We start from the raw sequence: 12,553 nt of genomic DNA, 5'->3' as shown, positions 1-12,553 counted from the left end.
TGCTTGTTCTTTGCAGTAATCTCATTAACTAAATAAGATGTACTGATTGAAATAATCAACAGTATTATAATGGGTTAAAAATACATCTGTCACCTTCATCAACTGGAGCTCAACCTCATCCCAAAGTACGAAGTTTGCTTGCCAAGACCCATTCCCACACAGCTAGGCAGGCTGGTGTTAGCTGTACTGTAACATTTTTCTCACAACTAACTGCAAACACAAAAAGAACTGTTCTAGCAGAGCTCAAATGCAGCCCACCTGCTTTAGACTTACTCAGATCATTTTCCACATCTCTTTTTTTTTAAATAAATAAAATTTTAGTTTTGCTTTTAATTAAAATAATTCTCAAAATTCTCTAGTATTTAGTTTTTAAAAGCTGACATTGAATTTAACAACCTTTTTTTTTTTTTTCAATCAAAAATCCTTACAGCTTTGAAACAACTGGTGCCAGAAGGCAAACATGAACCACCCAAATATTTAACCAAGATGTACTTGCCAGTCACATCATATTCAACTCCAACAATTTCTATGGAACGCTGTAACAATGATTTTTCTTTTGTAATGGTTGGTACCGACCAAGGAACCAGAGCTCTGCAGTTACTAATAACTTAAGCAATCAAACAACTTCACTTTCTAAACACACAGACCACATTTTTAAAGAGATAAATGTAAAACATGGAATGACAGCCTGGAACAGAAAAGGCCATGTCAAGTTCATCCAAACATCGTGCAGCTGAGAGTTTCAGGGTGTTTGTTTTACTGAATCAGAGCAGCAGCACTGAGGCCAGCACCAACCCCCATGTGGAGATGGCAATGCTGCAAGTGGTGACATTTTGGTGCCACCTACATGGGGAACAATGCTCAGCCCTCCCAGGACCAAGGATGTGGCCACAGGAACTTTGTTTCTCTGCAAGGAAGGAGGGCTGGGTCCTCAAGAAAATATTCAGGAGGAAAAAAAACAGTTAATAGAGCTCAGGAGCACAAACAGCTGGAGAGACATTATGGTCCCCACATTCCTCATCCACCAATACCAGACACCCAGAACCTGCCCTATCTTGAATTTTTCACTGGGAAACCTCCCAAGCTGTCAAATCCAGCTGCTGAGAACACTCACCCGAGTTAGAGTTTATAAGAAACAGCTACAAAATACCATCTACCTTGCTAGCCAGGATGGTCAGAAAGGATGAGAGTAAAGGGCTCAAATTGCAGCAGAGGAGGTTTAGGTTGGGTATCAGGAAACACTTTCTCATGAGAGGGGTTGTAAACATTGTAAACAATGTAAACATTGGCACAGGCTGCTCGGGGCAGTGATAGAGTCACCATTCCTGGAAGTGTTCAAAAGGTTCATGGTACTTGGGGATTTGGATTAGAGGTGAATGTGCAGTGCTGGATGGATGACTGGATCTGATGACCTTGAAGGTCTTTTCCAACCCTAACAGTTCTGTAATTCTATGACTCTAATTTCATCTGCTGGCACAACTCCAAATGGTCCTGTGTGAATCCAAAGGGATTTGTCTTTCTCATTCCTGGTGCATATAGGAATGCTAAAAAATCACAAAGAAGCACTGTCAATCTGAATGTATTTGTCAGCTCTAGATCCTCTCCATCAATGTGATCTCCTTACTTTATTAACAGTGCCTGACAGAAGAAATTCTGGATTCAATCCTGACACCTCCAATGATGGGAGCTGGCACTCCTCTCTGGGCTACATCACTCTGCTTCATCTCTTGGAGTGGTTTCTCTATTTAGGGTTAATGAGATTTGCATCTTGAGGATCTTTACAAGCTGGAATCTTTGCTTTCAAAAGCAGATCTCATCAGTCACCTTTGCTTCCCTTTCAGTACACCCTTCCACACTGCTGGCATGACTCAAGCCACCATTTTCAAAATAAAAATATTTCACAAGTCTTTTTTTCCTCTCATTTCTTGTGCTCAGACTCACACTGTAGCCTGTCCAGACAGCACAAATCGAGTTTGTGCTGTGCATCAGAGCTCTAATTTGAGTCCCAAAGCTGTGCATTAGAATTGCCTCTCCCTGTGCCAGAGCACCCAGCAATCATTCAAGTAAGTGAGATTACAGCCCTGAGCATCAGCTCTGGGCCTGAGCACATATACTTTAAAATAAACTCAGTAATACCTGTGCAAACCCCTTCATAAACTCATTGATTTAAATTTTGATCTTACCAGGAACACATTCAGCTTTGCTTGAAGTCCTTAATAAATTAAGTAGAAGCAATGTAAAGGAAAATTAAATAGTGAAAGAAGGAAAATGAATCATTTCCACTCAGGGGTCAACAGTAGCCTGCTGTATGCAATTTAGAACTTGCACATGCAGAGTCAACACTTAAATGGTTCTTGGATTACAGCTTAAGTTAAATAGCTCATGATAAATTGCAAGGAGGGAAAAAAAGTGCAGAGAAGAAAAGGCATATATGAAGGTGGAATTTCTCTCTCTTTCCTATAATAAATTCAATTTCCATTTTTGAAGTATTTTTCACTTTATAGTGTTTTTTATTTACCTGAGTCCTTGTTTAACTGTTACTATGCTGAAATCTAAACCAAATACAACCCAAGATATTTTTAAACCCCATTCTCTTGAGGGCACAGTGGGAGCTTCCTCTGGGGCAGATACTCTCTCAGCCACTGCTGGGTAGGACACCTGGTTACAAGATTTAAAAACAAAAAGTGTGTAAAATACAGATGGGAAGCATGAGAGACCAGACATGGAGCAGCAGTCCCCTGCAGCTGAAGTTCTGTGTATCCAGAACATTCAGGGTCAGTCCAGAGAAAGCTCTGTGGTCTTGTTTGGAGCCCATCACTGTGACTGAACCATTATTTTAGCTGTGTAGATTTCTCAAGGTTTGTGTAGTGATAGAGACACAGACAATGAAACCTTTTGCACTAGTTGCTTTTAGTCTGTCCTCTTCCTCCCAATGGCTCTTCACAGATCACAGAATCCGAGGCTGGGTCAGGTTGGGAGGAACCTTAAAGCTCATCTTGTTCCACCCTCTGTCATGGACAGGGACACCTTCCACTAGCCCAGATTGCTCCAAGCCATGTCCAGCTTGGCCATGGACACTTCTAGGTATGAAGATGAGAAGCTGAGGGGTTTGCTCACTGCAAGCAGGCAAAACACAGACCACAAGCTAAGATGGTGAAGAGAGAATATCTATCAGCTATTCCCAAGTCTGAGACAGCCTTCCACATTTTGTCTTGAAAAAACAGGGCAGATGGATCATCCCAAAGTGACAACCTGTGTTTTATGACACACCAGAAGAGGATGAAGTAAAGCCCCTTCTCAGCTGGGAGGTTGGCAGCACAGAGCCATGGCCCTGCCCAGCTCTTCTGTACGGCTGGCAGAACTGGGTCAGGGACAAAAATTCAACCTCCTTGTAGTGAGATTCACTCTCTTGGCTGTGAGGAATGCATTAACCATGCTATTATTGCAGGCTGTGACTATTTGTGCCGTTGCAGTGCTTATCTTCTCTCTCTGACTCCTTTCTCAAAGCATTTGAATATGTTTCAGTGCTTTGGTGACAGAAATTTCAACATTATGGGCAATACCAGGACACTGCAAAAATCAAATCCTCTGTAGTTGTTTCAAGGTTCTCCTTTCTTACTCTCAGCTCCTCAGAAGTCTTCTTATATTAACAGAAAATATTTATAACTGTGTAAATGTTCATTTTCCTTACACTCAGCTATGAATGAGCTGGTATTAAGGAAGGTAATTGTTGCACTGAACTCAAAAGCCAGTAATGATGTGCTCAGACTTCTTTCATAACTCAGGAACATCAATGAGCCTCTCTATTCTTCAGTATCATTAAAAGCTCAAAGCCAAAATGAAATAGAAATACCTTAAGCCATCAACAAACCAACCTGGTGAACCAACATGAAATAAAAGGTATAAAAAGTATTTATTTTTCTCTGAAACTGGAAGAAAACCATAAGCTACAACAGGTCCAAATGAGCTGTCACTACTGGGAAACTGGGAGCTGTTGATACCTGAGATGTTTCCACACTGTTACACCAGGCAACAGCATCAAACTCAAACAGATGGACAGACAGAGCTTTGGATAGTCTTTAGGTCCAAGGAGGTTTAAGGATTTAAAATGTTTTCCCATGCTGGGTGCAGACAATCTCTGCCTTCAGACAAAATTGGAACAGACACATGTTAGAGTGAACTTCAAGATGTGCAGCTCTACAAATGAAGAGAAGCAGGCAAATGCTGAAGGATTTTACTGAGCCTTTCCATAGGCTGATGTTCCTTTCTTGGGCCTTTCCTTAGGCTGTCATTCTTTTCAGATTATAGCAATGCAGTCATCCAATTTATCACTGCAGGTACCCAAGAGTAACCAAAATGCTGTTTATAACCCAAAAAGTACCTGTTCATTTTAAAAATCTGGCCTGGTATGAACTTTGGGAACACAGCTAACCATGAGCCAGGCAACTGCACTGCTGTCCCAAGAAAGTTACGGAGAAAATCTTCCTGGAAGCTATTTCTACCACATGAATGAGGTGACTGGTACCAGTCAGAAAGGATTTACCAAGGGCAAATTTTTCCTGACTAACCTGATCATCCCCTTCACAATGCTTCATGGGTTATAGGAGGGCACTGCACTCTCAGCAAGTCTATGCTTGATAGCAAATTGTCAGAAGGGGTTGAAATGCTGGAGGCTGATATTCCAAAGGACTTAGCCAGACTGGAAAATGGGCCAATGGGTGCCTCAGGAAGTTCTGCCAAGTCCCAGCCCTGGGACATTCCTTAGAGGCTGGGGACTGGCTGTCCAGAACACAGAACTGTAGAACACAGGTCTGGCGCAGAGGGTTCAGCAGCATCTTCTGGCAGCACGGCCAGCAGCCCCTCAGTTGTGCCAGCAGGCTCAGGGAAGGGACTTGTCCTCTTCTACTCACTGTTTTCAAGTCCCCAGCTGAAGCACTCTGCCCAGTTCTGGGATCTCCAGTACAAAAAGGCACTGACCTACGTAAGTCCAGTGGAGGGACACCAACATCAAGGTTGTGATCATGGGCTGGAGCACAGAATGTATGAGAGAAGGCAAAGGAGGCACCTTCCTGCAGGGAAGTCAGAGCTGCTCTTCAGAGAGGTGCCTGGTGGGAAGAGAGGAGCCAATAGACTCAAGTCAGCACAGGAAGTTCTTTCTTAATATGAGAGGAAAATGTCTTTGATCATGCTAGTGGACAAATACTGGATGGAAGCCAGTGAAGCTGCTGGATCTCTAACCCTGGACTGGAATAAAATGGACAATGCCCAGAGAAACCTGCCACAACCAGACCTGTCTTAAGCATGTGGCTGGATTCAAAACCTTGGAAGACCTTCCAAACCACTTTTGTGATTCTAAGATTTCTTCCTGTTATTTAACATACTGCAAGGCTGGGAGCTCAGCTGTGCTCTTGTTACAATGAAAATTTAATTTATATCTAAGGTGTAAATTTAGCTTTTACTTTTCCCCTCTGATGGTACAGACAAGAAAACAGGGAATAAAATCTCTATCATAGACACACAGAATGAACCTCTTCAAAGGCTATTTCCATTCCTTTTTCCCAGATGGGGTCAACAACACTTATTTTGCTCCTGAGAGAAAAAAAATCCAGCCTGTTTTTAGAGATTTCCACTCATAGACTTCTCAAAATGTCTCATGAAACTTTCAACACCACACTAATGTCAGAAAACCAAAAATATTTTGTCTTCAGTTTACTTATTGAGATTGCCATAACTACATTGTCAACATAAATGCATCTATTGCAGCTTAACAAAGATGAAAGGCAGAGGATCACCTCTGCAAGCACCGCTTCCTCATATGGAGCTGTTAATACAGAAAGAGACTGTCATGGATTGAAGCAGAAGATAGAAAGTTGAAGACCATTATGTAGAAACCTACAACTTAAAATAAATCACAGAATCCCAGGATGATTTGGGTGAGAAGGGACCTTAAAGCTCATTTTGTTCCAATTGCTGCATGGCAGGGACACCTTTCATTATCCCAGGTCATTCCAAGCCCTGTCCAACCTGGCCTTGGAAACTTCCAGGGATCCAGGGGCAGCCACAGCTTCTCTGGGCACCCTGTGCCAGGGCCTCAGCACCTTCTCAGGGAAGAATTCCTTCCCATTATTCCATCTATCCCTGCCCTCTGACAATGGGAAACCATTCCCCCTTGTCCTGGCACTCCAGACCTTTGTCCAAAGTCCCTCTCCAGCTCTCTTGGAGCCCTTTTAGGCACTGGAAGGGGTTTTAAGCTCTCCCCAGAACCTTCTCTTCTCCAGATGAACACCCCCAGCTCTCCCAGTCTGGCTCCAGAGCAGAGGGGCTCCAGCCCTCGGAGCAGCTCCGTTGCCTCCCCTGGACTCACTCCAGCAGCTCCATGACCTTCCTGTGCTGGAAGCCCAGGGCTGGAGGCAGCTCTGCAGGTGGGGTCTCACCTGAGTGGGGCACAGGGGCAGAATCCCCCCTGCCCTGCTGCCCATGCTGGGGGATCAGCCCAGCACACAGTGCAGGGATCTGGGTTAAATCACCACATACAGATGTGAAGTCATAGTAACAAAAGCTCGTTGCAATATCTCCTCTGGTTATGATAAGTGATAGGCAGTGCAACAGAGACATCCTCTGCAATTGTGCTCTACACTGAGGATGAGATTGTTCCATTTGGCATTCACTGGAGAACACAGAATGGAAACCAGAAGGTAAATCCATTAACAATGACATCCAAACACATGGCAGCATAACCACGAAGGTCAGAGTATGAGGCTATCTGTAATTTATTTACAGCTATAATAATAGTAAATGTTATTTCCTTTAAAATTGTTTTAGTATGTATCAGTTGCAATTTAAAGAGCAATGTTAATGTATAATTCATAAGAGAGGATGAGGCAGTTTGAAGAACAAGCCAAACTCCAGCCAAATCCAATGAACTCATCACAAAAGATCATATATTGAAATCTGACAACAGCTGACAGAAATCCAGTGACCAGCCATTTGCTTCTCTTTGGCATGTGGCGTGCATTCAAAAATCCAAATACCATAACAAAATTTTTGTGCTCTTAATCTGACTTCTTGAATAAACCAACTGAAATTTAGACTTTCTTTGAGAAAAACCTTTTTTTTAGAAAATATCAAATCCTGGTTAAAGTGTATTGAAGATTTTACAAAAAAAAATCTGATAAAATGTTCCAATAAATAATTATTCTCATTCTTTAAAATTTGTAAACATTTGTTTTCCTTTCTTTTTCAGTCTAGATATTTCTAGTTTTAATTTGAAGTGGATGGATCTTGTTTTATCTTTCACTGATAGATTAAAAACCCTCTGTTCCCCAGGTAAGCCAGAGAAGATTTAATTTCCAATCTAAAAGAGACTTCACTTCATAGTTGGCCACTGCACATCCCATCTTCAATCACTCTTCCTGAACAATCTCCCTGGTTTGTGAACACAACATGGGGAGATGTTATACTGGAAGATCTATCTAATGAACACAAGGATCACGTATTTATGTCATTTAATAACACAACACTGTGTCAGCTTCTAGAACCAAGAATATCACAACACCTCCAGACATTTCAGACCACCAGGAGCTCTCTTAGCTCCCCACAAGAACTGGGAATTGAAGTCATTGTAAGGGAAACCATGAAACCCAGACCACACACTCTGTTCATAAACGTATCCTACAGCCAAACTGAAACACGGACTTTTTGCACCCACCTTAAGAAGAAATCAAAATCCCTGAGTGGACTGTTATTGTAATCAGTAATTGGCAAAATTCAGGACAACTAGTAAGTATTGGAGGAAAAGCCTGATTTTCTGCGGTCTTTCAAGGTTGGTGGCATAAGTTTATACAAAGTAACTGCTCCTCATTCAAAAGAGTATTTCAAGTTCTTCTGTTACTCAATTTTATACCACCTTAATGTGGGTAACCTTAAATCTGTGTTGTTACAATTCCTTCCCAGTGAATGAGTTACAGAAAAATTCCTTCTGCCCATCATCCACAACATTTGCATTTTGCTTTCTCTGGGAGAATACTGTAAAAGGATGTAATAATGAACACCCCTCAGAAAGGATATGAACACAGAATTGACAAACAGAAGTGGAGCTGTACAATAGCATTAGCTACAGGTACTCTGATGTGCAGATTCTTATAAATACAAACATTTTCAAGATGTCTCTCTCCAGCTCACTGAGCACAGACCTGCCAAGGGCACAGGTATGAAGCTCCTACATTTTTAAAAAGGTTTTTTTTAAAGAGGATGCAAGTCTCAACACTACACATTATTTATAAACATCAAAAGTACCAGTCTTCCCTCTGAATTGTGAAATGCTCGGTTTTATCTCTCCCAGCAGAACACAATACCTTGACAACTAGCCCATGTGTGAGGCAGATCTTGTTAGGGGGCTCACTGCAGGAATTTGGAGCATTGTGCACATAGTAACATGTTTCTCTTGCCTGAAGATACCTTGAGGGCTGTAACTGATCTCTGAACAAGGAGACTGGGGCAGACTCATCCCCAGGAGGAGGACTAAGTCCTTTTAATCTTCCTCAGCTGTCCATAAACCACGTCATTGTAATCTGTCCAAAAACCTCCAAAACTGAGCCTCCAAGTAAGCCCAAGAAGGTTACCAGCACATTAACCTCCCTTTTGGCTTATTGAAAGAAAAATTAAGAGCTTTGGAAATTGGAGATTTTTATTGCTCTTGGCTTTGAAATCCCTAATTGTGAGACTAAAATGTTTTCCAGAACAAGTTTTAGAGATTTCCCTCATAACTTCAGGAGAGATGGATTACTCACCGGTGCCTGCAGCCACAGGGAGATGATTGGAACAGTAAGGAAGGAGAACTTTCTTCTTCCTGACATAACACTCTGCGTCTGTGAGGCAGTGGCTGCTCCAAACATCACCTTGGATTCTGTGGGTCTGTGTCCACAACTGTCTGTGTTCCCTGCCAGACCCAGAGCTCCTGTCATGCCCTGCAGAACTCTCCTCTCTGGAGCACAAGCCATGACTGCCACGTGCACACATCTGTCAACTGTGCAACATGGGGCATTCTTCCTCCTACTGCCTGCTGATTTCTTATGCTGCTCAAACCCTCTTCAGAAAGTAAAAGGTATTTTGAGTTCAATAGAAAAAATTGAGGCAAACAAAAAATCTATTTCTTACTTTTGAAATCCTTCAGTAGCTCTGTATAAAGAAAATCCAACATGCCAGGAAGCTTTGGCATTGTTATGCAGGCAGGCAAAGACTCAGACAAGATATTCCTGTGGCTGCCTTAGAAAAGGAGAACCCCCAGCTGTGAAGATCATCTCACAGCAAAGATGAGGAATAGCTCTGTGTGCTCTGTACAATAGATATGTACATGTATTATATATAGGTTTGAGGAGCTACAGACTGCAATTGTGTAGCTCAGCAAGGATATCTTGTTATCCATTCTGGAGACATCCCAAAGCACAAAATGGCAGCTCTTGGTTTATTTTTGAAGTATTGACCTGTTCCATCTCAGTTTGCCCTCTTTTACTCATTAAGCCATTTCCCATCCTCCATCCCACTGTGAGGCACTACCAAGAATTCTAAGTGCCCTGGGGAGAGAACTACAACAGGTCCATTGCCAGATCTATTCCCAGGCTTGTTCTACCTGTTTACTCAAAATGTAGAAAATGCCAGACTGTCTCAGGGCACCTGCAGCACCTGATACATGATTGCTGTCTGTGCCCAACAAGTGCCTCTAGGACCTTCCTCACTCTGCCCAAATTGGGCCACCTTATCCAGGTAACAATGCCAAAATTCTTCAGCCTTGTGTGACTTGTCATCTTCTGTGGCACCCATAACAGAGGACATACAATTTCCACCTGACAGCCTATTCCTGCTTCTGGCACAAATAAGTCTGAAAAGTCCAAATCACTCCCCAGTCACCCTGAAAAGCTCCTTGGGGCAGCCTAAGTTCAGAGAACAAGACTGGAATGGCAGCAATGACTCTCTTTCAGTGTAAGTAATCTCTTCTGTAATCTCTTTTGCAAAGCACTGTAAAAATCACCACTGAATTGATAGCTTAGTCAGCACCAAACCTCATTTTGGACTCCAGAGGCTTTACCCATTCCATGTTAAACATCCAAAAGAAGAAAGAATTAAGGATATGCATCACATGATCATAAGTAAGAAAGTAACCCCACTAAAGTGCAGTTAAGCAAAGTTGAAATGCAGCATTTCTAAGATCATACCACGTAATACAGAGGAAGCAGAAGGTAAACTCTACAATCCATCCATTGGAAAGGAAAAACCCAACTCTAAAAGTCAAGGTAGGTCATTCTGCTGCACAATAACAGAGGTCACTATCACTTCACACACAGCAGAAACCCTCAAGTGCTGAGACAGCATTGCACTTATCAACTTCTGTTTTGTTTCAAATTAACGTGAATAATTTTGTTCACAGAGATGGATAAATAAGGAAAATCCACGCTCAGAGTGTCCAGGGAACAGGATGGTATTAGAGATTCACTGCTACCTTCAGAAGTCTTTGCCAAAAGCTCATGGAAACTTCAGGAAAATGATTCTGAGAAATTACCTAGTTATGACTCCAGAAGACACAAAATAATTTAAAACTTACTTGAAACACTAAAAGTCTCTCAGATTTTGCAGTTAATCGACCTTTTAGGAAAATTTACTATCCTGTGTTTCAACAGCACCAGCTTCACCTCCCATTTCTACCAAATCGGTCTCTAGATGCTGCACCAGAGAAAGAAACTGCAAAATACAACATAAGCAACTAGAAGACCTCTGTCTGGGATTACAGACAGACGAAGAAAAGAGCTTTGAAATCTGAAATGAAATTTAGCAGGGCATAACTCAGGGAACAATGCTGGTTTACAGCATTAATAACACTGGCAGGAGCAGTTCTGCTCCTGGAAGCCATAAGCAATTGTGTCCCAAAGAACCAATGCCTGCTGATGCCTCACACGTCAAGTGGTAACACTGGCAGGAACAGAACAGGATCTACAGTTCTGAAGGCAACTGTGGCTTTAGAAAGTTGAAGAAGCAGCTTTATTATTTAATGTGACAATAAATCAGTTTTGTAAAGCATTAAATAGGCTGCTGTGAAATACTTTGGTCTAATCACAGCTCCTGACAAGGCCTACGTGCACAGCTAATTTTGAGCAGTGTGTGGGTGGGATTCTCCAGCTCATCCAACCCTGTGACCTGTCTGCAAACACATAAACACACCAAACACCCCACACAGCTCTTGGAGGGTGAGCCCTGTCACACCTGTGCTGGCTAAATCAGTAACTCTGCACCTGATCCCAATTCTTGCAACACTCAGCTGTCTGAGGTATAACCTCAGGCTGTGCAGTTGTGTGCACAGCACACACACAGGGAGCAGCTCACACCCTAAACCCACTGTGACATCAGCTGCAGTACCTTAACACAGCTTAAGATAAAATCTGTTCACATTAATAAACACAATGAATGCTGCTGTTCCAAAGCCAGGAACTACACACACTGGTATGGGCTTCAGGGAACAACAGCTTGTGCATTCTGGGATGAAATGATCCTCATTTATGTGACCTGAAATATGCACTGAATCCAGGTGAGCCCTTGGCACTTCCACCTGGAATACAGGATCTGTGAGTGTGCTATGAAAAAAATGGGCATTTTATCACACAATCTCTGCCTTGCATAAGTAGCAAAAGAAACAGATTAATATGTTCATTTTTTAATTTTTTTTTTAAAATATTGTCTCATTTACAGTGTTTCCTTGGCATTTGGTGATCTACAGCCTTTTGATTGTAAAAACAGACATTTTAAAATTTATATCTCTTATTAATGTAAGTATGCTAAAACAGTCTTTTCTGAGCCTCCATATTACTATTTGCCAGCCACAACTCTATGTATAATCAGAATTTATAAGATTTTATGCACATGGGCACTACAGTGACAAATCAAATCTTGTCTAGTTTTGAATTCTGCTTCAAGAGGATCACACAGCCAAGCAAAGAACCACTGGTACACACTGAATTCATTGTTCAGCTTCTGACCAAGCAAATGTTTGACTCATAACACATATCAAAGCATTTCATGGTATTTCTTTAAAATGTGTTAAGTGAAGTTTTAGATGTGTCAACACTGACTAATTTTTAAGGACTGCTACCCACAATATTCCAGCTGATTAACCATCAGTGGGAGGGGTGGTTACTATTTAGCTAAAATCCAATGCTCTTGTCAAAATGTGTCCACAGCAAAAATGAGTCAAAGAAGATGGAGCACAAAGGAAAAAACACACTGAAGGTTTTACCTCACTGTCTGGGCTGGGCTGGATGACCTCCCAGGTCTGGGAGTCCACGTCGTAGCAGTGGAGCTCGTTGGGCAGCGTGTTGTCCGCAGCCCCCCCAAACACGTAGAGGTGTCGGTCGAAGGCCACCATTGTGTGTCCGTATCGCCGCTGGGGAGGGGGCGGCGAGCCCCGCAGCAGGTGCTCCGTGGGGATCCGAGTCCAGCTGGGACAGCAAACAGGATGGTTTTATACAACTCTTTCAATTTTCTAACTCTATCCTTCGTCACCAGGAGA

General features: G+C 42.3%; 1 protein-coding gene across 3 annotated transcripts in view; it reads right to left on the bottom strand.

Moving 5' to 3' along the window:
- The window catches only part of LZTR1 (leucine zipper like post translational regulator 1), a 35,237-nt gene that overhangs the window by 16,721 nt on the left and 5,963 nt on the right, over positions 1-12,553 (bottom strand). For all 3 annotated transcript variants that reach the window (XR_015279029.1, XM_023941884.2, XM_086861985.1), the window contains exon 9: positions 12,281-12,482. Coding sequence is in view for 2 of the 3 variants with exons in the window: in XM_023941884.2 (XP_023797652.1) it covers positions 12,281-12,482 (202 nt within the window). In the remaining variant the exon portion in view is untranslated. The remainder of the gene's footprint in view (positions 1-12,280; positions 12,483-12,553) is intronic.

The sequence above is a fragment of the Cyanistes caeruleus genome, chromosome 24 (genome assembly GCF_971803275.1).
Source record: "Cyanistes caeruleus chromosome 24, bCyaCae1.hap1.1, whole genome shotgun sequence".
Classification (NCBI taxonomy): Eukaryota; Metazoa; Chordata; class Aves; order Passeriformes; family Paridae; genus Cyanistes; species Cyanistes caeruleus.
This window is presented reverse-complemented; position numbering and strand designations above follow the sequence as displayed.